Source organism: Nerophis ophidion, linkage group LG25, assembly GCF_033978795.1.
Source record: "Nerophis ophidion isolate RoL-2023_Sa linkage group LG25, RoL_Noph_v1.0, whole genome shotgun sequence".
Lineage (NCBI taxonomy): Eukaryota > Metazoa > Chordata > Actinopteri > Syngnathiformes > Syngnathidae > Nerophis > Nerophis ophidion.
In genome coordinates this window covers 21094638-21116619 of record NC_084635.1, presented here as the reverse complement: position 1 = coordinate 21116619, position 21982 = coordinate 21094638, and the positions used below count along the sequence as shown (strand labels likewise).

General features: G+C 40.7%; 1 protein-coding gene across 2 annotated transcripts in view; it reads left to right on the top strand.

Moving 5' to 3' along the window:
* mettl15 (methyltransferase 15, mitochondrial 12S rRNA N4-cytidine) overlaps window positions 1-21761 on the top strand; it is a 157039-nt gene extending 135278 nt beyond the window's left edge. For both annotated transcript variants that reach the window (XM_061886996.1, XM_061886997.1), the window contains exon 6: window positions 21235-21761. In XM_061886996.1, coding sequence (XP_061742980.1) covers window positions 21235-21659 — 425 coding nt within the window. In that variant the 3' untranslated portion in view covers window positions 21660-21761. The remainder of the gene's footprint in view (window positions 1-21234) is intronic.
* Window positions 21762-21982: the final 221 nt, after the last annotated feature.

Genomic DNA, 21982 nt, shown 5'->3' with positions numbered 1-21982 from the left:
GTTTTTGACAAAATATTTTGTAAAAAAATTAGTCCCGGGTTTCGTATACCGTCTTGGTTGTACCAAACAATGGCGGCGGACAATCGAACGCATAACGCAATCGAACGCATAACGCATAATAAGTGACCGTACAAAAAAGCCTGCTTATTTTTTCTTGGACTGAGCACAACTGTGGCCAAAAATGTTTACTATTAACCCACTTTGATAAAGAAGGTGAGAAACACAACAAAGTAAGAAGGCGGAGTCCGCGTTGCTCTCCCCTTTCCTCCTTTTTCTCTCCAGACATTGTCGTCTTTGTCAACAAGAGTCAGGATTTCCAGCAGCGTTTTGTTGTTAAAGTGACCGCCTTGACAACAAAGAGCCACCGCCTAAACTAAAGTCTTAAAAAAAAAAATATATATATATGTATATATACTCTATATATATATATATATATATATATATGTATATATATATATATATATATATTTTTTGTCCTGTCCAGCTTCTCAGGCAAATCGTATAGTTGATGTAGATGCCCATATCAGCTGTTCAGATTTACTTTACAAAAGAGAAGTGCGGGATACTTCTCTTGATGCCTTATTTCTATTTGATTTAATTAAATGTATTTATATTATTATTTGGTGCTAAGCTAAAGTCTTAACAAGCTGCAATGCTTCGTACTGCCTCTGCCTCTGTCAGTACGTCTCTGCAGCACCCATCATTGTCCCACCCACACGACAATCTGATTAGCATGTAACCAAACATGAACTCCATGGTGTTCAGGGATGAATAGTCTCTCCTATTGCTATTGTACTACTTTTTTTTTTTTTTTTCATTTTTATTGCAAACGCTTGTTTAAAGTAAGGCATTAATTTGACTTAGTCATTATTTTGACTTAGTAAATATTGACTTACTTAGACTTTTTGGACTTAGTAAATATTGACTTACTAAGACAAAATAACGACATACTTAGTATCTCAAGTAACTAGAGCTGTTTTGTGTTTTTACTTTACGGAAAAAATATCGAGTTATATATATAGAATATATATAGAATCGCGTCAAGCCTCTGTGCCATTAAAATCTCCACGGGGTTCGTTTTAGGCTGGAGTATTCTGTCACAAAGAGTTGGTGACGAACCCCAAGATGCAAAGACGGCGAGCTTGGTGCAGGAAAACATGATTCTATGTCCAAAATAAGAAAAAAAACACAAACCAGACACCAGGAACCAGCAAACACAAAAACTGGAAGCAGCTAACGGCTAACAGGATATGACTAACAGGAAAACAAGAAACAAGGAGCTAGGAGTCAGCAAACTCCAAATAGCTATCAGGAACCAGCAAACAGGAACAGCTTACGGCATACAGCGACAATGACAATACTACAGCACTGACTGGAGGACAAAGCAGGTTTAAATAGCAGCTGGCTGATTGACACCAGGTGTGGCCAGGTGCCACTGGCTGATTGACGCCAGGTGTGACCAGGTGCTAATCAGCCGCAGCTGAGGGGAAACAGCGCTCAGGGAGTAAAGCAGGAAACGCGCTGACAGGAAATAAAGAAAAAAAAAAAAACATAATTAAACCCCTCTGTCCCCTGAAAAACCATCCGATCGGCACTCTCTAATAACTAAAGTTCTGTGGGTGAATTATGTAAACCCACTAAACCGTTAATTTTTAGCGCTTCCATAGCATAGAAAGTAGAACATTACGCTGCTTTATATTAGAAATGGCAGCAGCAGAGAAGAAGAAGCTTACAGACTACGATGTCGCCACGGACTACAGTGGTGGACATGCACACATTTTCAGGACTGATGCAGATCTCAAATACACATCAGCAGGTACCAGAAGGTAAGAAAAGTTGGTTTGCATGATATTACGAAACAAAAGGCCAGATAATGTCTGCTAATGGGTGCTATTTTGCTGTCCTTATACACACACCATAGTAATACCTGTATCTCTGACTACGGTAGATGTAATGGGCCGACAGTCCATCAAGCGGTGCGGCTTCAAAGTCGTACTAAAACATTTTGACAGATTTTTTTGTGCCGTGTGTAATGTTCTTTATTTTCAATAGAACATTTAAAGTTTTGGTGTTGTTTACAGGCGTCATATTGCAGTCTACACATATCTCTTATGTGTGACTACCATCAAAATTGCTTCGAGGTCGGTAAGTACAACCAGACTTATTCCGTACATTAGGCGCAACGGGTTATAAGGTGCACTGTCAATTTTGGAGAAAATGAAATGATTTTAATTGCGCCTCATAGTCTGAAAAATACGGTAGTTGTCATTTCGTCCACACGTTTTACACTACAACCTATTCAACAAGGAAATTGTTATAGGTTATGATCTTAATGTGACGATGTCGATCACTAATTTATACAGCATTATCTACTTTGACGTTAGTTTGACCGCTTGATTATCGGGGGAAATCCACACTATTAGATAGGGGTGTAACGGTACACGAAAATTTCGGTTCGGTACGTACCTCGGTTTAGAGGTCACGGTTTGGTTCATTTTCGGTACAGTAAGAAAACAACAAAATATAAATGTTTTGGTTATTTATTTACCAAATTTGTAAACAATGATGTGATCCTTTTAACATTGGGAACACTATAATAATTCTATCCACATTAAACTGCCTCAAGTTGTTGCTTAGATGAAATAAAATAACACAACTTTTCTTCTACGTATAAAAAGTGCAACATTAAACAGTTACAAGTCAACTCATCATGCTTAATTTATTGCAGCATTGGGGAAGCCTGTAGTTGACTTTTACTATCCATCCATCCATCCATTTTCTACCGCTTATTCCCTTTTTTGGGTCGCGGGGGGCGCTGGCGCCTATCTCAGCTACAATCGGGCGGAAGGTGGTGTACACCCTGGACAAGTCGCCACTTCATTGCAGGAGTTTTATTATGTAAATGTTATATTTGTATCAACATGTGATAGCAGGGACCCTGCCATTCAAAACAAGGCTGCTACATTACTAATGATTAATGTAACTATAGCTGAAAAAATTGTACAATAGCAATAGGAGAGACTATTCATCCCTAAACACCATGGATTTCATGTAGGCTTTATGATGCACTTACATTGTTATATACACTCTCAGAGACAGAAACTCTTCATTTAACATAATGTCCTTTTTTGCTGCTTCAACACACTTCCGTAACACACACACGCACACACCACAAAATAAGCTAACCTTACGCTAAAAGTTAACTAGCCTTCAATTACAGCCAGGACTGCGAGTTTCTAGAAGATCAACGGGCTCATAGTGATGTTTAGAAAGTAGTTGACTTGAAAGTGTTAAGTATAACTTGGGGAGTGTCCGTTGCTCCCATGCTAAACGGCTATCTGCTCGACGCTGAAGCGCTGACTAGATGCACTCTGAATACGCACTGCTGATTGGCTTGTTACCGCTACTGTTGTAACCAATCAGATGGTTGTGTGGGTGGGACAATGCTGGGTGCTTTGCAGGAGACAGAGGGAGAACGGAGCGGAGCTGCTTGTTAAGACTTTAGCTTAGGCGACTACTTCATATGTTCGTGTGGAACTCGTTCGGTATTCCTCCGCACCGAACCGAAACGGTTCAATACAAATACACGTACCGTTACACCCCTACTATTCGAACATTTAAAACATATTTAAACATTTACACCTGTACAGTAGCGAGTACATGCGCAACACAACTATCGGGCCATGTTTTGTCAGAACACCGGTCCCGAGACCAGACAAAAGGCTGTAAAAGCATAAAGCCGACTCGCTTTGGACTATAATGTATACTGTACATACTGTATGTCTTGTTCCTAGCATTCCGCAGTTGACTGTTGAATGTATTTGCTTGCCCACATCAACAAACACGAGTTTCTCCAAAATGCAAATGAAAGACAACAATAATACACAGTGTAGGAAAGGTTTCGTTGTGTACACATTGTTGATGTTTTTGCACTCTATCTAATCTCCCCTATTCTCCATGGATGTGTTTCTGGGAACTTTGAAAGATGAATTAAAGAGAGAGCACATGGCTCGGCGAGGCCAGACTAGGGCTGGGCTTCTCTGTGCAGGCATTGTATTGATTGCAGTATGACTCACACCTTCGGCTGTTTAGTGCAGGAGGAGAGAAATGCCACATCACTCACTTCTCTATTTATTGCAGTTTCTCTTAAAGGCCTTGCACAGGCCTGCTGAAAACTATTTTACTTCCCCACAACCAATGTTTAGGAAAAGCACTAGACTGGCATAGCAGGCTACTTCTGCTGGTACAAAATAATATTTTATTTACCTGAATGGATAATAAACGTCATCCTTAATTTTCAATTGAGGGGCGGCTATCCCACAACCTTGAACCATATCAATTAATCTAAAAACACTTGATTTATTTTAAATTATTTTTCAGCTAATATTAAATGTCGGCATATTTTGCAATATGGCTGTCAAAGTTTATTTATTAACATTAATAACAATATCATTAAAAAAATTTGCATTACAATGTCCTACAGTTGATTCTATTGAACTATTTAAATTAGAGATGTCCGATAATGGCTTTTTTGCTGATATTCCGATATTGTCCAACTCTTAATTATCGATTCCGATATCAACACTGCAAAAAGTCAGTGTTCAAAAACAAGAAAAAAACCCACAAAAATAAGGGGTATTTTCCTTGAACTGAGCAAAATTTTCTGCCAATAGAACAAGAAAATTTGGCTCGTCAAGACTTTCCAAAACAAGTAAAATTAGCTAACCTAAATTAACCCAAAAATACCTTAAAATAGGTATATTCTCACTAATAACAACTGTACAACTATACAATTACATCTTTTTTATTGTTTCATTGAAAATAAAACAGCAAAGTCCATTTGGCTGTCATCTCTTTTAAAGGCCTACTGACACCCACTACTACCCACCACGCAGTCTGATAGTTTATATATCAACGATGAAATATTAACATTGCAACACATGCCAATATGGCCTTTTTAGTTTACTAAATTACAATTTTAAGTTTCCCTGCGAGTTTCCTGTTGAAAACGTCGCGGAATAATGACGCGTGTTTGTGACGTTATTGGTTGGAGGGGACATATTAGCTCAGCACCACACACGGCTAAAAGTCGTCTCTTTTCCTAGCGCAATTACAGTATTTTGGACATTTTGCTGAATCTTTTGCAATTTGTTCAATTAATAATGGAGAAGTCAAAGTAGAAAGATGGAGGTGGGAAGCTTTTAGCCTTTAGCCACACAAACACACGATCTTTCCTTGTTTAAAATTCCCGGAGGTGAAGCTTTACTATGGATCAGAGCGGTCAAGCGAACATGGATCACGACTACATGTCAACCGGCAGTTTTCAGTGAGAAAATGGTGGTAATAAGTCGCCTCTTACCGGAGATCAGCGGAGCCAGCGTCCTCCTGCTGCCGTGACTTCTCTCAGAGACTCTGGCATCAAAACACCCGTGTCCACACCCCTCCGACTTTAAGGCACTCTTTAACTCACTAAAACACTAGCAACACAATAGAAAGACAAGGGATTTCCCAGAATTATCCTAGTAAATGTGACTAAAAACATCTGAATCGCTCTCATTTGCCCTCGCCTTTATTTTATTTATTTTTTTTGTAGGCCTTCACTCTAAATTTCCTCATCCACGAATCTTTCATCCTCGCTCAATTTAATGGGGAAATTGTCGCTTTCTCGGTCCAAATAGCTCCTGCTGCTGGAGGCTCACATTATAAACGACTTGAGGAGGTATTTTGGACACAATTTGGACTTTTGAACATTTTGGACGCCTTTTCCCCTCTTCTTCCCCGCTTTCCTGTGCACCAATGCTGGGTGTGTTTTGGACATTTGGACAAAAATTCTTTCAAGCATGTTTTACCCAATATAGGTCATAACTTCCGGTAAAGGCAAGGCTTTTTTTTTAGCGACCAAAAGTTGCGAACTTTATCGTCGATGTTCTCTACTAAATCCTTTCAGCAAAAACATGGCAATATCGCGAAATGATCAAGTATAACACATAGAATAAAGGCCTACTGAAATCTCATTTCAGTAGGCCTTTAATATGAGACACAATTGTGTGAAAGTCATGATTTTTTTATACATGCTTGAAATAAGAAATTATTACTTTAAAAAAGTAGTTTTATACTTGTGAGTGTTGATGACACAGCGTTGCAACACTTGATAGTTTCAAGCATGTTTTACTCAATATAGGTCATCAATTCTCAGCAACAAGCTGTAATATCTTACTGAGATCATTTAGGACCAAAACCCTTAAAATAAGTAAAACATCCATCCATCCATTTTCTACCGCTTGTCCCATTCGGGGTCACGGGGGTCGCTGGAGCCTATCTCAGCTGCATTCGGGTGGAAGGCGGTGTACACCCTGGACAAGTCACCACATCATCGCAGGGCCAACACAGATAGACAGAAAACATTCACATTCACATTCACACTCGAACATAAAATCTTATGTATGGCCGCGCAAGTCCCGGGATGCCCAAAATGTCCATAACACACCCAACCGAGTCCAATGGGGAATGGGGATGAAAGTTGGAAAAGTCCCAAAAATGTTCAAAATATCTACCCAGGTTCGAGTCCCGCAAGCCCCGCCGCTGGCCGGGTTGCCCAAAATGTCCAAAACTCGCCCAGCAACACGGGAAGGCGGGGAGAAAAGTGAGAAAAGTCGGTAAAATGTTCAAAAATCCCACCCGGGTTCAAACCCGGGTAGATATTTTGAAAATTTTGGGGACTTTTGGCGACTTTTCCAACTTTTATCACTCCTCGCCGTGGGACTTTGCTGGGTGCGTTTTGGACATTTTTTGCATCCCGAGTCTTGTGTGGACTGGAACCCCGGGGAGGTATTTAGGACACAATTTGGACTTTTGAACATTTTGGCCGCCTTTTCTCACCTCTTCTTCCCCGCCTTCCTGTGCACCATTACTGGGTGTGTTTTGGACATTTGGACAAAAATTGTTTCAAGCATGTTTTTCCCAATATAGGTCATAAAATTTCAGCTACAAGCTGTAATATCTTACTGAGATCATTTAGGACCAAAACCCTTAAAACAAGTAAAAATCTGCTTAGTGAGAAGAATTATCTTATCAGACAGAAAATAAGCAAATATCACCCTTATTTGAAATATTTAATCTTACTTAGATTTCAGTTTTTGCAGTGAACTGATACCGATATATAAGGTCATGGAATTAACACTTTATTATGCCTAATTTGTGAAGCCCGGCTGGATGCATTAAACAATGTAACAAGGTTTTCCAAAATAAGAAAACAACTTTAACTTAGGTTATGGAAAAAAAATGCCAACATGGCACCGCCATATTTATTATTGTAGTCACAAAGTGCATTAGTTTTTTTTACATGCCTCAAAACAGCAGCTTGCAATTTGGGACATGCTCTCCCTGAGATAATCCTGATACTCACGACGCCTATGGGAAATATTATACTTTGACTTTCACAAAGTGCATTATTTTTCAATTTTTTTTAAACATGCCTCAAAACAACAGCTACAAAAACAATGAAGGCACACAGCTTCAGTCCAGAGCAGGCCTGGGCAATTATTTTGACTCAGGGGCCACATTTGGAAAAAAAAAATTTGTCTGGGTGCCGGTATATCTATTTTTAGGGACACTAACACAAAATTTCACAATAATGTCTGATTCAATGCTAAAAACGTAATGACAGACCGCCTTAAAAAAACTAATGGAATTTCTCATTTTTCTATGAAGGAGAAAACACTGAATATTGACAAAATATGAATGTCACACCTTTTTCAATCGACATATTTTACAATCAAGTGAAACGCAACAAAAATGCAACAAACAGTGTAATATGAACGCAAAGAGTACAAATTAAACCCACCTACAATCTGATATATCACTAAGCTTTAGAACTTTGTTGTGAAAAACTTCTTCTGTGTTACGCTACCACACTGCTTGGTGCCTCGTCTGAGCTGCTGTGACGTAGATTACCATATTAACTAATTAGATGACCATAGTAACTAATTAAATTACCATAGTAACTGGTATATAATCCATAAGCGCAGATTCCAACCATTGAAATACTTTGTACAGTTGAAGACTTACGGTCATTAGAAAACATGACTGCACATTATAATGGCAGCTACACTTTCCATCTTAAAGATCTAAAAAAATTATTTGGAAATGTCCGTCGGGCCAGATTGAAAATTTTAACGGGCCACATGTGGCCCCTGGGCCTTGATTGATAGTCCTCCTTTAGTGCAAGACTGCCTGGTATACTGTATGACAGAAAATGATAAACTGCCCTGCTCTAACATATTTGTATTTGTATGAGTAACGCAAATGTGCTGCAAGCTAGTGGGGAGTGCTTGAAGTGGCCTCAGTCAGCCAGAGCTTCTGAAATTCTGCATTGAGAGAGGGCACCTCCGTTCACTGCAAGCTGCAAAGTGTGCACCATGCAGGGCAGACTAGCCACACCAAACTCCACCGTAGCTTTTGCAATACTGCGTGCGTTCTCCCTGACCACAACGTGAACTTTCGCCCTGGGGTGTTTTTTGTTGTATTTTTGTTTTTTCTCTGCGGCGCCTTTGAGCGACAACTGTGGAGTACTTATTTTTATCCGTGTTTACTTTTCATCCATCTTCCCGCTTGTAATCATCGTGTATCTCCTTATGATTCTTGAAGAGGTGGGGGATCATATTGCTCGTATTAAAGGAAGACGTCTTGGTTCCTCCTCGCATAACCAACCAGTCATTGCAAATTGCCATTTTTTTGTCCGTCAGAAACACTTTAAAATAATCCCAAACCATAAACATGGTGTCGTTAGTCAGTCATCGAGCGAGCTCGCTTGTTAGCCACGGCTACAGCACCGGCAACAACACACTCTTGTTGTTGTTATTTTCCGCTCGCGGCGGTTTGATGAGGTCATCAAGCGTCGCCAGTAAACCTCTCATGCTACAGTCGTCAACTCCTGTGTTGTGTGTTGGAGATGGGAGAGGGTGGGGGGGCTGCTGATTGGGAGACGCATCTGCTCTGTACTTCCCCCTACGTCCGTGTTTTACCAGATATGTACCCCTAAAAAAGGCATTAATTTTACTTTTTGAAACCGATACCGTTAATTTTAAAGCATTTATCGGCCGATAATATTGGCAGTCTAATATTATTATTGGACTGCCAATAATAATATTGGCACTCTCACTATTATGTTAGATCCACAATGGACTGGACTCTCACTATTATGTTGGATCCACAATGGACTGGACTCTCACTATTATGTTAGATCCACAACAGACTGGACTTTTTACAATATTATGTTAGATCCACTGTGGACTTGACTCTCACTTTTATGTTATATCCACGATGGACTGGACTCTCACTATTATGATAGATCCACTATGGACTGGACTTTCACAATATTATGTTAGACCCACTCAACGTCCATTGCACCGGTCTACCCTAGAGGGGTGAGGGGGGCTTACCCACATTTGCGGTCCTCTCCAAGGTTTGTCATAGTCATTCTCATCAACGTCCCACAGGGTTGTGAGTTTTTCCTTGTCCCTATGAGGGCGCTGATCCGCGGATGTCGTTGTGACTTGTGCAGCCCTCTGAGACACTTGTGATTTAGGGCTATATAAATAAACATTGATTGATTGATTGATTATGTGTACCGTGGAAGTCACAAGGAAGTGGCTCGTTTTGGTTTCTTCTATGTCGAAAACCACTTTTCGAGATTTTCTATTTTCTTGTATTGCCTCTGAACAACCGATGAAAATGTGGGATATCGCCATTTTACGGCCAACATGTCATTTTGTCAAGACATTTCAAAATCTGTGTATTATTTGTTCAATAATTTTTCAAAATAAAACCATAACAGAAAAAAATGAAATATTAAAGGCCTACTGAAATGAGATTTTCTTATTCAAACGGGGATAGCAGGTCCATTCTATGTGTCATACTTGATCATTTCGCGATATTGCCATATTTTTGCTGAAAGGATTTTATAGAAAACATCCACGAAAAAGTTCGCAACTTTTGGTCGCTAATAAAAAAGCCTTGCCTGTAGCGGAAGTAGCAGACGATGTGCGCGTGACGTCACTGGTTGTAGAGCTCCTCACATCCTCACATTGTTTATAATCATGGCCACCAGCAGCAAGAGCTATTCGGACCGAGAAAGTGACAATTTCCCCATTAATTTGAGCGAGGATGAAAGATTCGTGGATGAAAAGAATTAGAGTGAAGCACAAAAAAAAAAAAGCGACGGCTCGAGGCGGCGGCAGTGGGACCGTTTTAGATGTAATTAGACACATTTACAACGATAATTCTGGAAAATCCCTTATCCGCTTATTGTTTTAATAGTGTTTTAGTGAGACTGTAAAGTCATACCTGAAAGTCGGATGGCCGCGGTGAACGCCAGTGTCTCTCACAGGAGCCAAGATCACAGCTGCCTTTTTGAGCTGCAGGAGGAAGTCGCATAATCCGCTAAAGTCTCCGGTAAGAGCGGACTTAATATCACAATTTTCCCATCCAAAAACTTGCTGGTTGACGTAGAGAAACATGTTCGCTTGACCGCTCTGTGTTAAAGCCTCACAACAAACAAAGAAACCCCGGCTGTGTTTCGGTGCTAAAGGCAGCTGCAATCCACCGCTTTCCACCAACAGCATTCTTATTTATAGTCTCCATTATTAATTGAACACATTGCAAAAGATTCAGCAACACAGACGTCCAAAATACTGTGTAATTATGTGATGACAAGAGACGACTTTTAGCCGTAAGTGGTGCTGGGCTAATATGTCCCCTCCAACCAATAACGTCACAAACACGCGTCATCATTCCGCAACGTTTTCAACAGGGAAACTCCGCGGGAAATTTAAAATTGTAATTTAGTAAACTAAACCGGCCGTATTGGCATGTGTTGCAATGTTAATATTTCATCATTGATATATAAACTATCAGACTGCGTGGTCGGTAGTAGTGGGTTTCAGTAGGCCTTTAACTTGTTTTTTCATTATTCGTTCCGGATCCGAATGATACATCGATTTTGGTATATCAGTAAGGTTAGAAAAAATCAGTTTAGATGCCTGTTAAGTTTTTTTGTATTCATCTGGGAATGTTTCGATTTAATTTTATTTTCTAATTAATGAACAAGGGATACACAGATGGCCCTGTGATGAGGTGGCGACTTGTACAGGGTGTACCCCGCCTTCCGCCCAATTGTAGCTGGGATAGGCACCAGTGCCCCCTGCAAACCCAAAGGGAATAAGCGGTAGAAATGGATGGATGGATGGATGATACACAGATAGGCAGCACGTTGGACCTGGGGTTGGTGTGTCTGCCTGACAATACGAAGGTACTGAGTAGTCCTGGGTTCAATCCCTGGCTCGGGATCTTTCATAGTGGAGTTTCATGTTCTCCCCGTGACTGTGTGGGTTCCCTCCGGGTACTCCGGCTTCCTCCCACCACCAAAGACATGCACCTGGGGATAGGTTGATTGGCAACACTAAATGAATGTGAGTGTGAATGTTGTCTGTCTATCTGTGTTGGCCCTATGATGTGGTGGCGACTTGTCCAGGGTGTACGCCGCCTTACGCCCGATTGTAGCTGAGATAGGCTCCAGCGCCCCCCGCGACCCCAAAGGGTATAAGCGGTAGAAAACAGATGGATGGATGGAAAGAAAATCAAATAATGTGACCTTCGCTACTTTCAACAGAACATTATTCATGCATAGTCCGTAGTTTTATAGCAATTAAAGGCCTACTGAAATGAGATTTTCTTATTTAAATGGGGATAGCAGGTCCATTCTATGTGTCATACTTGATCATTTCCTGATATTGCCATATTTTTGCTGAGAGTATTTAGTAGAGAACATCCACGATAAAGTTCACAACTTTCGGTGCTAAGAGAAAAGCCCTGCCTCTACCGGAAGTCGCAGACGATGACGTCACATGTTGATGGCTCCTCATATATTCACATTGTTTTTAATGGGAGCCTCCAACAAAAAGTGCTATTCGGACCGAGAAAACGACAAGTTCCCCATTAATTATAGCGAGGATGAAAGATTCATGTTTGAAGATATTGATAGCGACGGACTAGGGAAAAAAAAAAAAAAACGCGATTGCATTGGGACGGATTCCGATGTTTTTAGAGACATTTACTAGGATAATTCTGTGAAATCCCTTATGTTTGTATTGTGTTGCTAGTGTTTTAGTGAGTTAAATATTACCTGATAGTCGGAAGGGTGTCTCCACGGGTGTCTTGACGCGCAGTGTCTCAGGGGAGTCAACGGCAGCTTCTTGGACGGCACAAGCTCAGCTTTTCTCCGGTAAGAAGCGACTTTTTACCACAATTTTCTCATCGAAACCTGCTGGTTGACAAGTGGTCGGGATCCGTGTTAATTTTGACAGCAAAATTGATTTAGTTTTAGTCATAGTCTTTTGACTAAAATGTAATTTAGTTTTAGTCATAATTTTGTTATTTAAAATGTTTTAGTTTTAGTCTAGTTTTAGTTGACGAAATATCATAAGATTATAGGCGACGAAAACTACAGTAGATTTAGTCGACTAAAGGGTAATATGTAAACTTTCCCTTCAATTTCTGAAAGTCAAAGCAAAACAGCGGAAAAATCACAGATACAAGTCGTATTTTGATGAAAATCATGTCTCAAATTTAGTATTTCACGAGTAAGCCGTGTAATAAACGGGATAACGTCGAGTGAGTTGTCCATCCATCCATCAATTTCTACCGCTTATTCCCTTTTGGAGTCGCGGGGGGCGCTGGCGCCTATCTCAGCTACAATCGGGCAGAAGGCGGGGTACACCCTGGACAAGTCGCCACCTCATCGCAGTGAGTTGTATGTTGTGGAAAATGCTTACCTGTGTGTGGATTTCTGGGTGATTCGACTGTAAATGTCGCTTCAAGTTTGTTGTGTTTTACCCCGTAATCCTCGCTCTGCATTTCTTACACTGCGTCTTGTTATCTTTGACGTCAAATATAAAATTTCCCCATATGTCCTCTCTCCTCTTCCTCCCCGGCGTTGACATGTTGTTTTCTGTTTACGTAACTTCCTTACCACGTCGCTCTGATTGGTTCTCTTCCCAACTCCTCCCGCCTCTTCCTAACGAAATGAGTTCCGATTGGATCTCGTCTCTGGCAGACTTTTTCGTCTCGTTTTTATTCGTTGACGAATATGTCAATACACCTCGTCATCGTCTTAGTCCACGTAAATTATTTTTTATTTAGTTTCTTTTATTTTTCTCCTCTGTCTCCCCCTCCCTTGCGGAGGGGGTCCGGTCCGATGACCATGGATGAAGTACTGGCTGTCCAGAGTCGAGACCCAGGATGGACCGCTCGTCGAGACCCAGAATGGACCGCTCGTTGGGACCCAGGATGGACCGCTCGCCTGTGTATCGGTTGGGGACATCTCTACGCTACTGATCCGACTCCGATTGGGATGGTTTCTTGTGAACGGGACTCTCGCTGCTGTCTGGGATCCGCTTTGAACTGAACTCTCGCGGCTGTGTTGGAGCCACTATGGATTGAACTTTCACAGCATCATGTTAGACCCGCTCGACATCCATCGCTTTCGGTCCCCTAGAGGGGGGGGGTTGCCCACATTTGAGGTCCTCTCCAAGGTTTCTCATAGTCATCATTGTCACTGGCGTCCCACTGGCAGTGAATTCTCCCTGCCCACTGGGTGTGAGTTTTTCTTGCCCTTATGTGGTTTCTTCCAAGGATGTCGTAGTCGTAATGGTTTGTACAGTCCTTTGAGACATTTGTGATTTAGGGCTATATAAATAAACATTGATTGATTGATTGAGTTATTGTCTCGTTTTAGTCAGGAAAAAAAGGTCGTTGACGATAATTATGTCGAAAATTTTTCGGCAACAAAATTAACACTGGTCGGGATCCATGTTCTCTTGATCCATAGGAAAGTTTCACCTCCAGGAATTTTAAACAAGGAATCAACGTGTGTTTGTGTGGCTAAAGGCTAAAGTTTCCCAACTCCATCTTTCTACTTTCTCCAATATTAAATGAACAAATTGCAAAAGATTCAGTAACACAGATGTCCAAAATACTGTGTAATTATGCCGTTAAAGCAGACGACTTTTAGCTGTGTGTGTGCGCAGCGCTCATACTTCCTAAAAACCCGTGACGTCTTGCGTACACGTCATCATTACACAACGTTTTCAAGACGAAACTCCCGGGAAATTTAAAATTGCAATTTAGTAAACTAAAAAGGCCGTATTGGCATGTGTTGCAATGTTAATATTTCATCATTGATATATAAACTATCAGACTGCGTGGTGGGTAGTAGTGGGTTTCAGTAGGCCTTTAAGGTCCTCAGCAGTGATGTTTGGATTCCTCCATTCATGAGCAAGGCTCACTGACATTCCTGAAGGGAATCGGAACGCAAGAACGGCTCCTTTTTATCGAGAGCACATCTCCAAGAAGTAGAGAAGGGGCAGATTGTGAGTGTTGGCAGCTGAGCGACACGGTAAGACAACAAAAAACATTTGCAGTAAGAACATGGCATTCATGAATTAGAAGCATTTGGCTCCGCTGACTTCAGTGTTTTAGTGACACATTCGCCAGTCAGCACCGTGTCCGCCGTCCATCTGCTCCGCAATGAGACTCTGGTGGATGGAATGGACCTGCAGTTGGGTCCTGCTGCTCTTCTCTCACATCCTGAGATACAGTGACCTGCACTTGTTGTTCAATAAGACCGTTGTTGACTCATTAATGATTATAAATATATTAGTGCCAGTTGCTATGGCCGTGGATTTATTCAATCGCTTTATTTTGTCAGCATGTGTCAATAGTTGCCATCTGGGAGACGTTAAGGCAGCTTATCGGCAATGAAAATATGTCATTTTGTTCAGGTTAACATTTGCAACTTTTTTTTACTGTTTCTCTTGTTCTGGGTTTCAAAGAGCTTGAGTTTATACCAGCTTACAAACCCCGCTTCCATATGGGTTGGGAAATTGTGTTAGATGTAAATATAAACGGAATACAATGATTTGCAAGTCATTTTCAACCCATATTCAGTTGAATATGCTACAAAGACAACATACTTGATGTTCAAGCTGATAAACTATTTTTTTTTTCAAACAATCAATAACTTTACAGTTTGATCCCAGCAACATGTGACAAAGAAGTTGGGAAAGGTGGCAATACATACTGATAAAGTTGAGGAATGCTCATCAAACACTTATTTGGAACATCCCACAGGTGTGCAGGCTAATTGGGAACAGGTGGGTGCCATGATTGGGTATAAAAACAGCTTCCCAAAAAATGCTCAGTCTTTCACAAGAACGGAATGGGCGAGGTACACCCCTTTGTCCACAACTGCGTGAGAGCAATTAGTCAAACAGTTTAAGAACAACGTTTCTCAAAGTGCAGTTCCAAGAAAGTTAGGGATTTCAACATCTACGGTCCATAATATCATCAAAAAGTTCAGAGAATCTGGAGAAATCACTCCACATAAGCGTCATGGCCGGAAACCAACATTGAATGACCCTTACCTTCAATCCCTCAGACGGCACTGTATAAAAAACCGACATCAATCTCTAAAGGATATCACCACATGGGCTCAGGAACAATTCAGAAAACCACTGTCACGAAATACAGTTCGTCGCTACATCTGTAAGTGCAAGTTAAAGCTCTACTATACAAAGTGAAAGCCATTTATCCACAACATCCAGAAACGCCACCGGCTTCTCTGGCCCCGAGATCATCTAAAATGGACTGATGCAAAGTGGAAAAGTGTTCTGTGGTCTGACGAGTCCACATTTCAAATTATTTTTGGAAATCTTCAACATTGTGTCATCCGGACGCAAAGTTTAAAAGCCAGCATCTGTGTTGGTATGGGGGTGCATTAGTGCCCAAGGCATGGGTAACTTACACATCTGTGAAGGCACCATTAATGCTGAAAGGTACATACAGGTTTTGGAACAACAAATGCTGCCATCTAAGCGCCGTCTTTTTAATGGACACCCCTGCTTATTTCAGCAAGACAATGCCAAGCCACATTCAACACGTGTTACAACAGCGTGGCTTGGTAAAAAAAGAGAGCGGGTACTTTCCTGGCCCGCCTGCAGTCCAGACCTGTCTCCCATCGAAAATATGTGGCGCATTATGAAGCGTAAAATACGACAGCCGAGACCCCGGACTGTTGAACGACTGAAGCTCTACATAAAACAAGAATGGGAAAGAATTCCACTTTCAAAGCTTCAACAATTAGTTTCTCATTTCCCAAACATTTATTGAGTGTTGTTAAAAAAAAGGTGATACAATACAGTGGTGAACATGCCCTTTCCCAACTACTTTGGCACGTGTTGCAGCCATGAAATTCAAAGTTAATTATTATTTGCCAAAAAAAAAAAAAAGTTTATGAGTTTGAACATCAAATATGTTGTCCTTGTAGCGTATTCAACTGAATATGGGTTGAAAATGATTTGCAAATCATTGTATTCCGATTATATTTACATCTAACACAATTTCCTAACTCATGTGGAAACGGGGTTTGTAATTCAACATAGGTCAGACTTGTTGTTTGTCATCTGTCCTATGCGTAATTGCTTCTATTTTTTAGGTGCACAGGGAGTCCAGTTTGGTAGACGTTTTAATATCTCCTTTCAAAGGTGGTGGGGGTGTGCTCCTCATCCGGCTGAGGAATTTTGGCATTTGCTTGGTGCTGTTCGTTGCCAAGGGTGATGCTGCCAGGTGGATAATAAGCACTCCTAAATCTGAGGTCATTGTTATCAGTTGGAAAAATGTAGACCTGGGGTGCTCTAACAAGTTTGTCCAAGGGCAAGAATTTTTTCTCAGCACACAGTGTTAGGTCCGATATTTTTTATGACAGTATTCTGGCGGTTCTTCAATCTTGGAGGTTAAATCAGGTTACAATTCTATCAGTCGATCAACGTTTATTTACATAGACCTTAATCACAAATGCCTCAAACCCACATTCGGGCAAACAAAAACTCAAAAAGCCCAGAAAGGGGGAAAAAAGAGAAACCTAGGGCTTCGGGAAGGGGCCGCAGATGCGGCGACTCCAGTCCTGGGTGACCGGCTGCAATGGATGCCAAGTGGGTACAGTTATTGAATTATTCATGAAAATGTGAGAGTTAGGGGCAAGCAGAGGGTCACAGGAGGTCTTCTTCAATGTCGTAGAGGGGTGGGCCACTCCGGGTCGTGACTTAAAATAGCTCAGATAGGAAAGAATAGGATAGACCATGGTTTTTCAACCTTTTTTGAGCCAAAGCACATTCTTTTCATTGAAAAAAAATCCGGAGGCACACCACTGGCAGAAAACATAAAAAAGTGAAACTCAGCAGCCGATATTGACAGTAAAAAGTCGTTCCTGCAATTGTTGGATATAAAATCAAACCATAACCAAGCATGCATCACTATATCTCAGGGGTCAGCAACGCGGTGCCCGCGGGCACCAGGTAGCCCGTAAGGACCAGATGAGCAGCCATCTGGCCTGTTCTAAAAATAGCTCAAATAGCAGCACTTACCAGTGAGCTGCCTCTGTTTTTTAAATGTTATTAATTTACTAGCAAGCTGGTCTCGCTTTGCTCAACATTTTTAATTCTAAGAGAGACAAAACTCAAATAGAATTTAAAAATCCCAGAAAATATTCTAAAGACTTGTTCTTCACTTGTTTAAATAAATTCATTTAATTTTTTACTTTGCTTCTTATAACTTTCAGAAAGACAATTTTAGAGAAAAAATACAACCTTAAAAATGATTTTAGGATTTTTAAACACATATACCTTTTTACCTTTTATTTTCCTTCCTCTTCTTTCCTGACAATTTAAATCAATGGTCAAGTAAATTTATTTTTTTTATTGTAAAGAATAATAAATACACTTTAATTTAATTCTTCATTTTAGCTTCTGTTTTTTCGACAAAGAATATTTGTGGAATATTTTTTCAAACTTATTATGATTAAAATTCAAAAAAATTATTCTGGCAAATCTAGAAAATCTGTAGAATCAAATTTAAATGTGATTTCACAGTATTTTGAATTTCTTTTAAATTTTTGGTTCTGGAAAATCTAGAAGAAATTATTTGTCTTTGTTAGAAATATAGCTTGGTCCAATTTGCTATATATTCTAACAAAGTGCAGATTGGATTTTAACCTATTTAAAACATGTTATCAAAATTCTGAAATTAATCTTAATCAGGAAAAATTACAAATGATGTTCCATAAATTCTTTTTTTATTTTTTTCAAAAAGATACAAATTAGTTAGTTTTTACTTCATATTTTTCGTTTGATTTTTTTTATTTTAAAGAGTCGAAATTGAAGATAAACTATGTTTCAAAATTAAATTTTAATTTTTTTTCGTGTTTTCTCCTCTTTTAAACCGTTCAATTAAGTGTTTTTTTTTTCATCATTTATTCTCTACAAAAAAAGAAAAAAAAATGTACGACGGAATGACCGACAGAAATACCCATTTTTTATGTATATAGATTTATTTATTAAAGGTAAATTCAGCAAATTGGCTATTTCTGGCAATTTATTTAAGTGTGTATCAAACTGGTAGCCCTTCGCATTAATCAGTACCCAAGAAGTAGCTCTTGGTTTCAAAAAGGTTGGTGACATCTGCTATAGCTCGCCTCAAAGTAGGTGTCCTGTCATGACCTGTCACATCCCACCGTGACTTATTATGAGTTGTTTGGTGTTTTCCTGTGTGTAGTGTTTTAGTTCTTGTCTTGCGCTCCTATTTTGTTGGTGGTTGTCACGTCATGTACGGATTGTACTTTGTGGACGCCGTCTGCTGCTCCACACGCTGTAAGTTTTTGCTGTCGTCCAGCATTCTGTTTTTGTTTACTTTACAGTCAGTTCAGTTTTAGTTTTGTTTTGCATAGCCATCCCTATGCTTCAATGCTTTTTCTTAGCGGCATTCGCCTTTTTTTTTTTTTGGTTTAAGCATTAGACACTTTTTTACCTGCTAGCTGCCTCCCGCTGTCTTCTGCATGTTGTGATCATGACAAACCATGTTCCAGACATCCACAAAGCAAGTGTGTGTTCTTTACATTTTTTAAACTTTAATTAGCTACCTGCAGGGCAGCACGGTGTAACAGGGGTTAGTTAGTGCGTCTGCCTGACAATACGAAGGTCCTGAGTAGTCCTGGGTTCAATCCCAGGCTCGGGATTTTTCTGTGTGGAGTTTGCATCTGCGTGGGTTGCCTCTGGGTACTCTGGCTTCCTCCCACCTCCAAAGACATGCACCTGGGGATAGGTTGATTGGCAACACTAAATTGGCCCTAGTGTGTGAATGTGAGTGTGAATGTTGTCTATCTGTGTTGGCCCTGCGATGAGGTGGTGATTTGTCCAGGGTGTACCTCCCCACCCCCCTCTAGGGGAGACCGAAAGCAATGGATGTCAAGCGGGTCTAACATGATATTGTGAATGTCCAGTCCATAGTGGATCCAAGATAACAGTGAGAGTCCAGTCCATAGTGGATCCAATATAGTAGCAAGAGTCCAATCCATAGTGGGGCCAGCAGGAGACCATCCCAAGCGGAGACGGGTCAGCAGCGCAGAGATGTCCCCAACCGATGCACAGTACTCTGGACAGGCAGCACTTCATCCATGGCCAACGGACCTGTGTCCCCCCCCACCCCCCCTCCACAAGGGAAGAGGGGGGCAGAGGAGAAAAAGAAAAGAAACTGCAGTTCAACTGGTCTAAAAAGGGGGTCTATTTAAAGGCTAGAGTATACAAATGTGTTTTAAGATGGGACTTAAAAGCTTCTACTGAGGTAGCATCTCTAACTGTTCCCGGGAGGGCATTCCAGAGTACTGGAGCCCAAATTGAAAACGCTCTATAGCCCGCAGACTTTTTTTGGGCTCTGGGAATCACTAATAAGCCGGAGTTCTTTGAACGCAGATTTCTTGCCGGGACATTTGGTACAATACAATCGGCAAGCGTTTCCACATGTTTTTTTTAATTTTCCTGAAGGAATCAATAACAGTGCTATCTATCTATCACAGACGTGGAAGGAGATTTTCACAACAAAGTTCCAAAGCTTAGTGATATCAGGTAAATAAGATTGTATGTGGGTTTATTTTGTACCCTTCACGTTCATATTTCACTGTTTGTTGCATTTTTGTTGCATTGCACTTGATTGTAAAATATGTTGATCGAAAGTTTGTCATAGTTTGTCAATATTCAGTGTTTTATCCTTCATAGGAAAATGTAAAATTCCATTATGTTTTTTTAAGACGATCTGTCATACAGTTTTTAGCATTCAATCAGACATTATTGTGAGGTTTTGTATTAGTGTTCCTCCAAATCAGGGGTCGGGAACCTTTTTGGTCAGGAGAGCCATGAAAGCCAAATATTTCAAAATGTAAATTCTGTGAGAGCCATATGATATTCTTTAACACTGAATACAACTAAATGCGTGCATAATAAGTATAATAAGTCCTTTATTATTTTTATTAACATTGTTATTCTAAAGCTAACCAATAATAAATATAATACTTCTTACCATTAATGCGACATCTTGAACAGGTGCGATAGAAAATGGATGGTTGGATTAAAATGCATGAGAATGTTTTAAAATGTCAACGTTATTTTTAACACTGTGATTACCAGCGGAATTATTCTTTACTTATCCTATTAGGCAATGTCAGCTATGATTTATTGGAGAGCCAGATACAGTCATCAAAAGAGCCACATCTGGCTCTAGAGCCATAGGTTACCTACCCCTGTTCTAAAGAGATATACCGGCCCCCCAGACACATTTTGTCCTCTAAATGTGGCCCCCGAGTCAAAATAATTGCCCGGGCCTGACCTACAGTATAAATGTTGAATGAAACGTGTGTTTTACATTAGGACTCTTGTTGGCCAGAACGATGATGAGCAGGGAGGGGAGGGTCAAGCAGACACCAACTTCGTACTTGGCATCCATTTTTTAATTCAATAGTGTTTCTCACATTATTTATTTGGGGACAAAATGTTTTGGCCCATAGGTTGATTGGCAACACTAAATGGTCCTTAGTGTGTGAATGTGAGTGTGAATGTTGTCTGTCTATCTGTGTTGGCCCTGTGATGGGGCGGCAACTTGTCCAGGGTGTACGCCGCCTTCCCCCCGAATGCAGCTGGGATAGGCTCCAGCACCCCCCGCGACAAGCGGTAGAAAATGGATGGATGTCTTGGTCCCATGGTAAATCATTTTATTTGATATTTAATCCTGGGTGTCTCCCTGCTGGAACTCGACGAGGTCTGGCTACCACTTACCTCTTGCTTTTTGTCTCCACAGGATCATTTCCTGCCGCCGCTCTCTACGCACGAAAGGACCGACTCCAGCGACCTTCACACGTGGCCACCAAGACCTTTCAGGCTCTGCGCATCTTTGTGAACGACGAGCTGAACCAACTGCAGGCCGGTCTGCGCGCCGCCCAGAACGCGCTCCGGTCTGGGGGACGGCTCTGCGTTATCACGTTTCACTCACTAGAGGACCGCCTGGTGAAACGTTTCCTGCGGGGTGAGGACTCGTCGACTCTCGATCCCAATCACTTGGACCTGGGGAGACCAGGCACGCGGACGGAGAAGTCCGTGGAGAGAAAAGGCGTAGGAGTTTATTGGCACTGTTTAGAAAAAAAGGTGATTATCCCGGAAAAAGAGGACATTAGAGACAACCCTCGAGGACGCTCTGCAAAACTCAGAGCGGCAATCAGATGTTGATTATTTTCTACCTTTTTTTCTATCAATTATTTTGTCTTCTTCTTTAACTGCTTAAGTTTTACTATATGTAATGCTGTAATAAATAAAGCTCTTTCAACTGTTTATTGTCTAATAAATCCATCATGAACTTTTTATACCATACCATACCAGAGTGGTTCTCAACCTTTTTTCCCCCTGTGAATTTTTTTTTAATTCAAGTACCCCCTAATCAGAGCAAAGCATTTTTGGTTGAAAAAAAAAGATAAAGAAGTCAAATACAGCACTATGTCATCAGTTTCTGATTTATTAAATTGTATAACAGTGCAAAATATTGCTCATTTGTA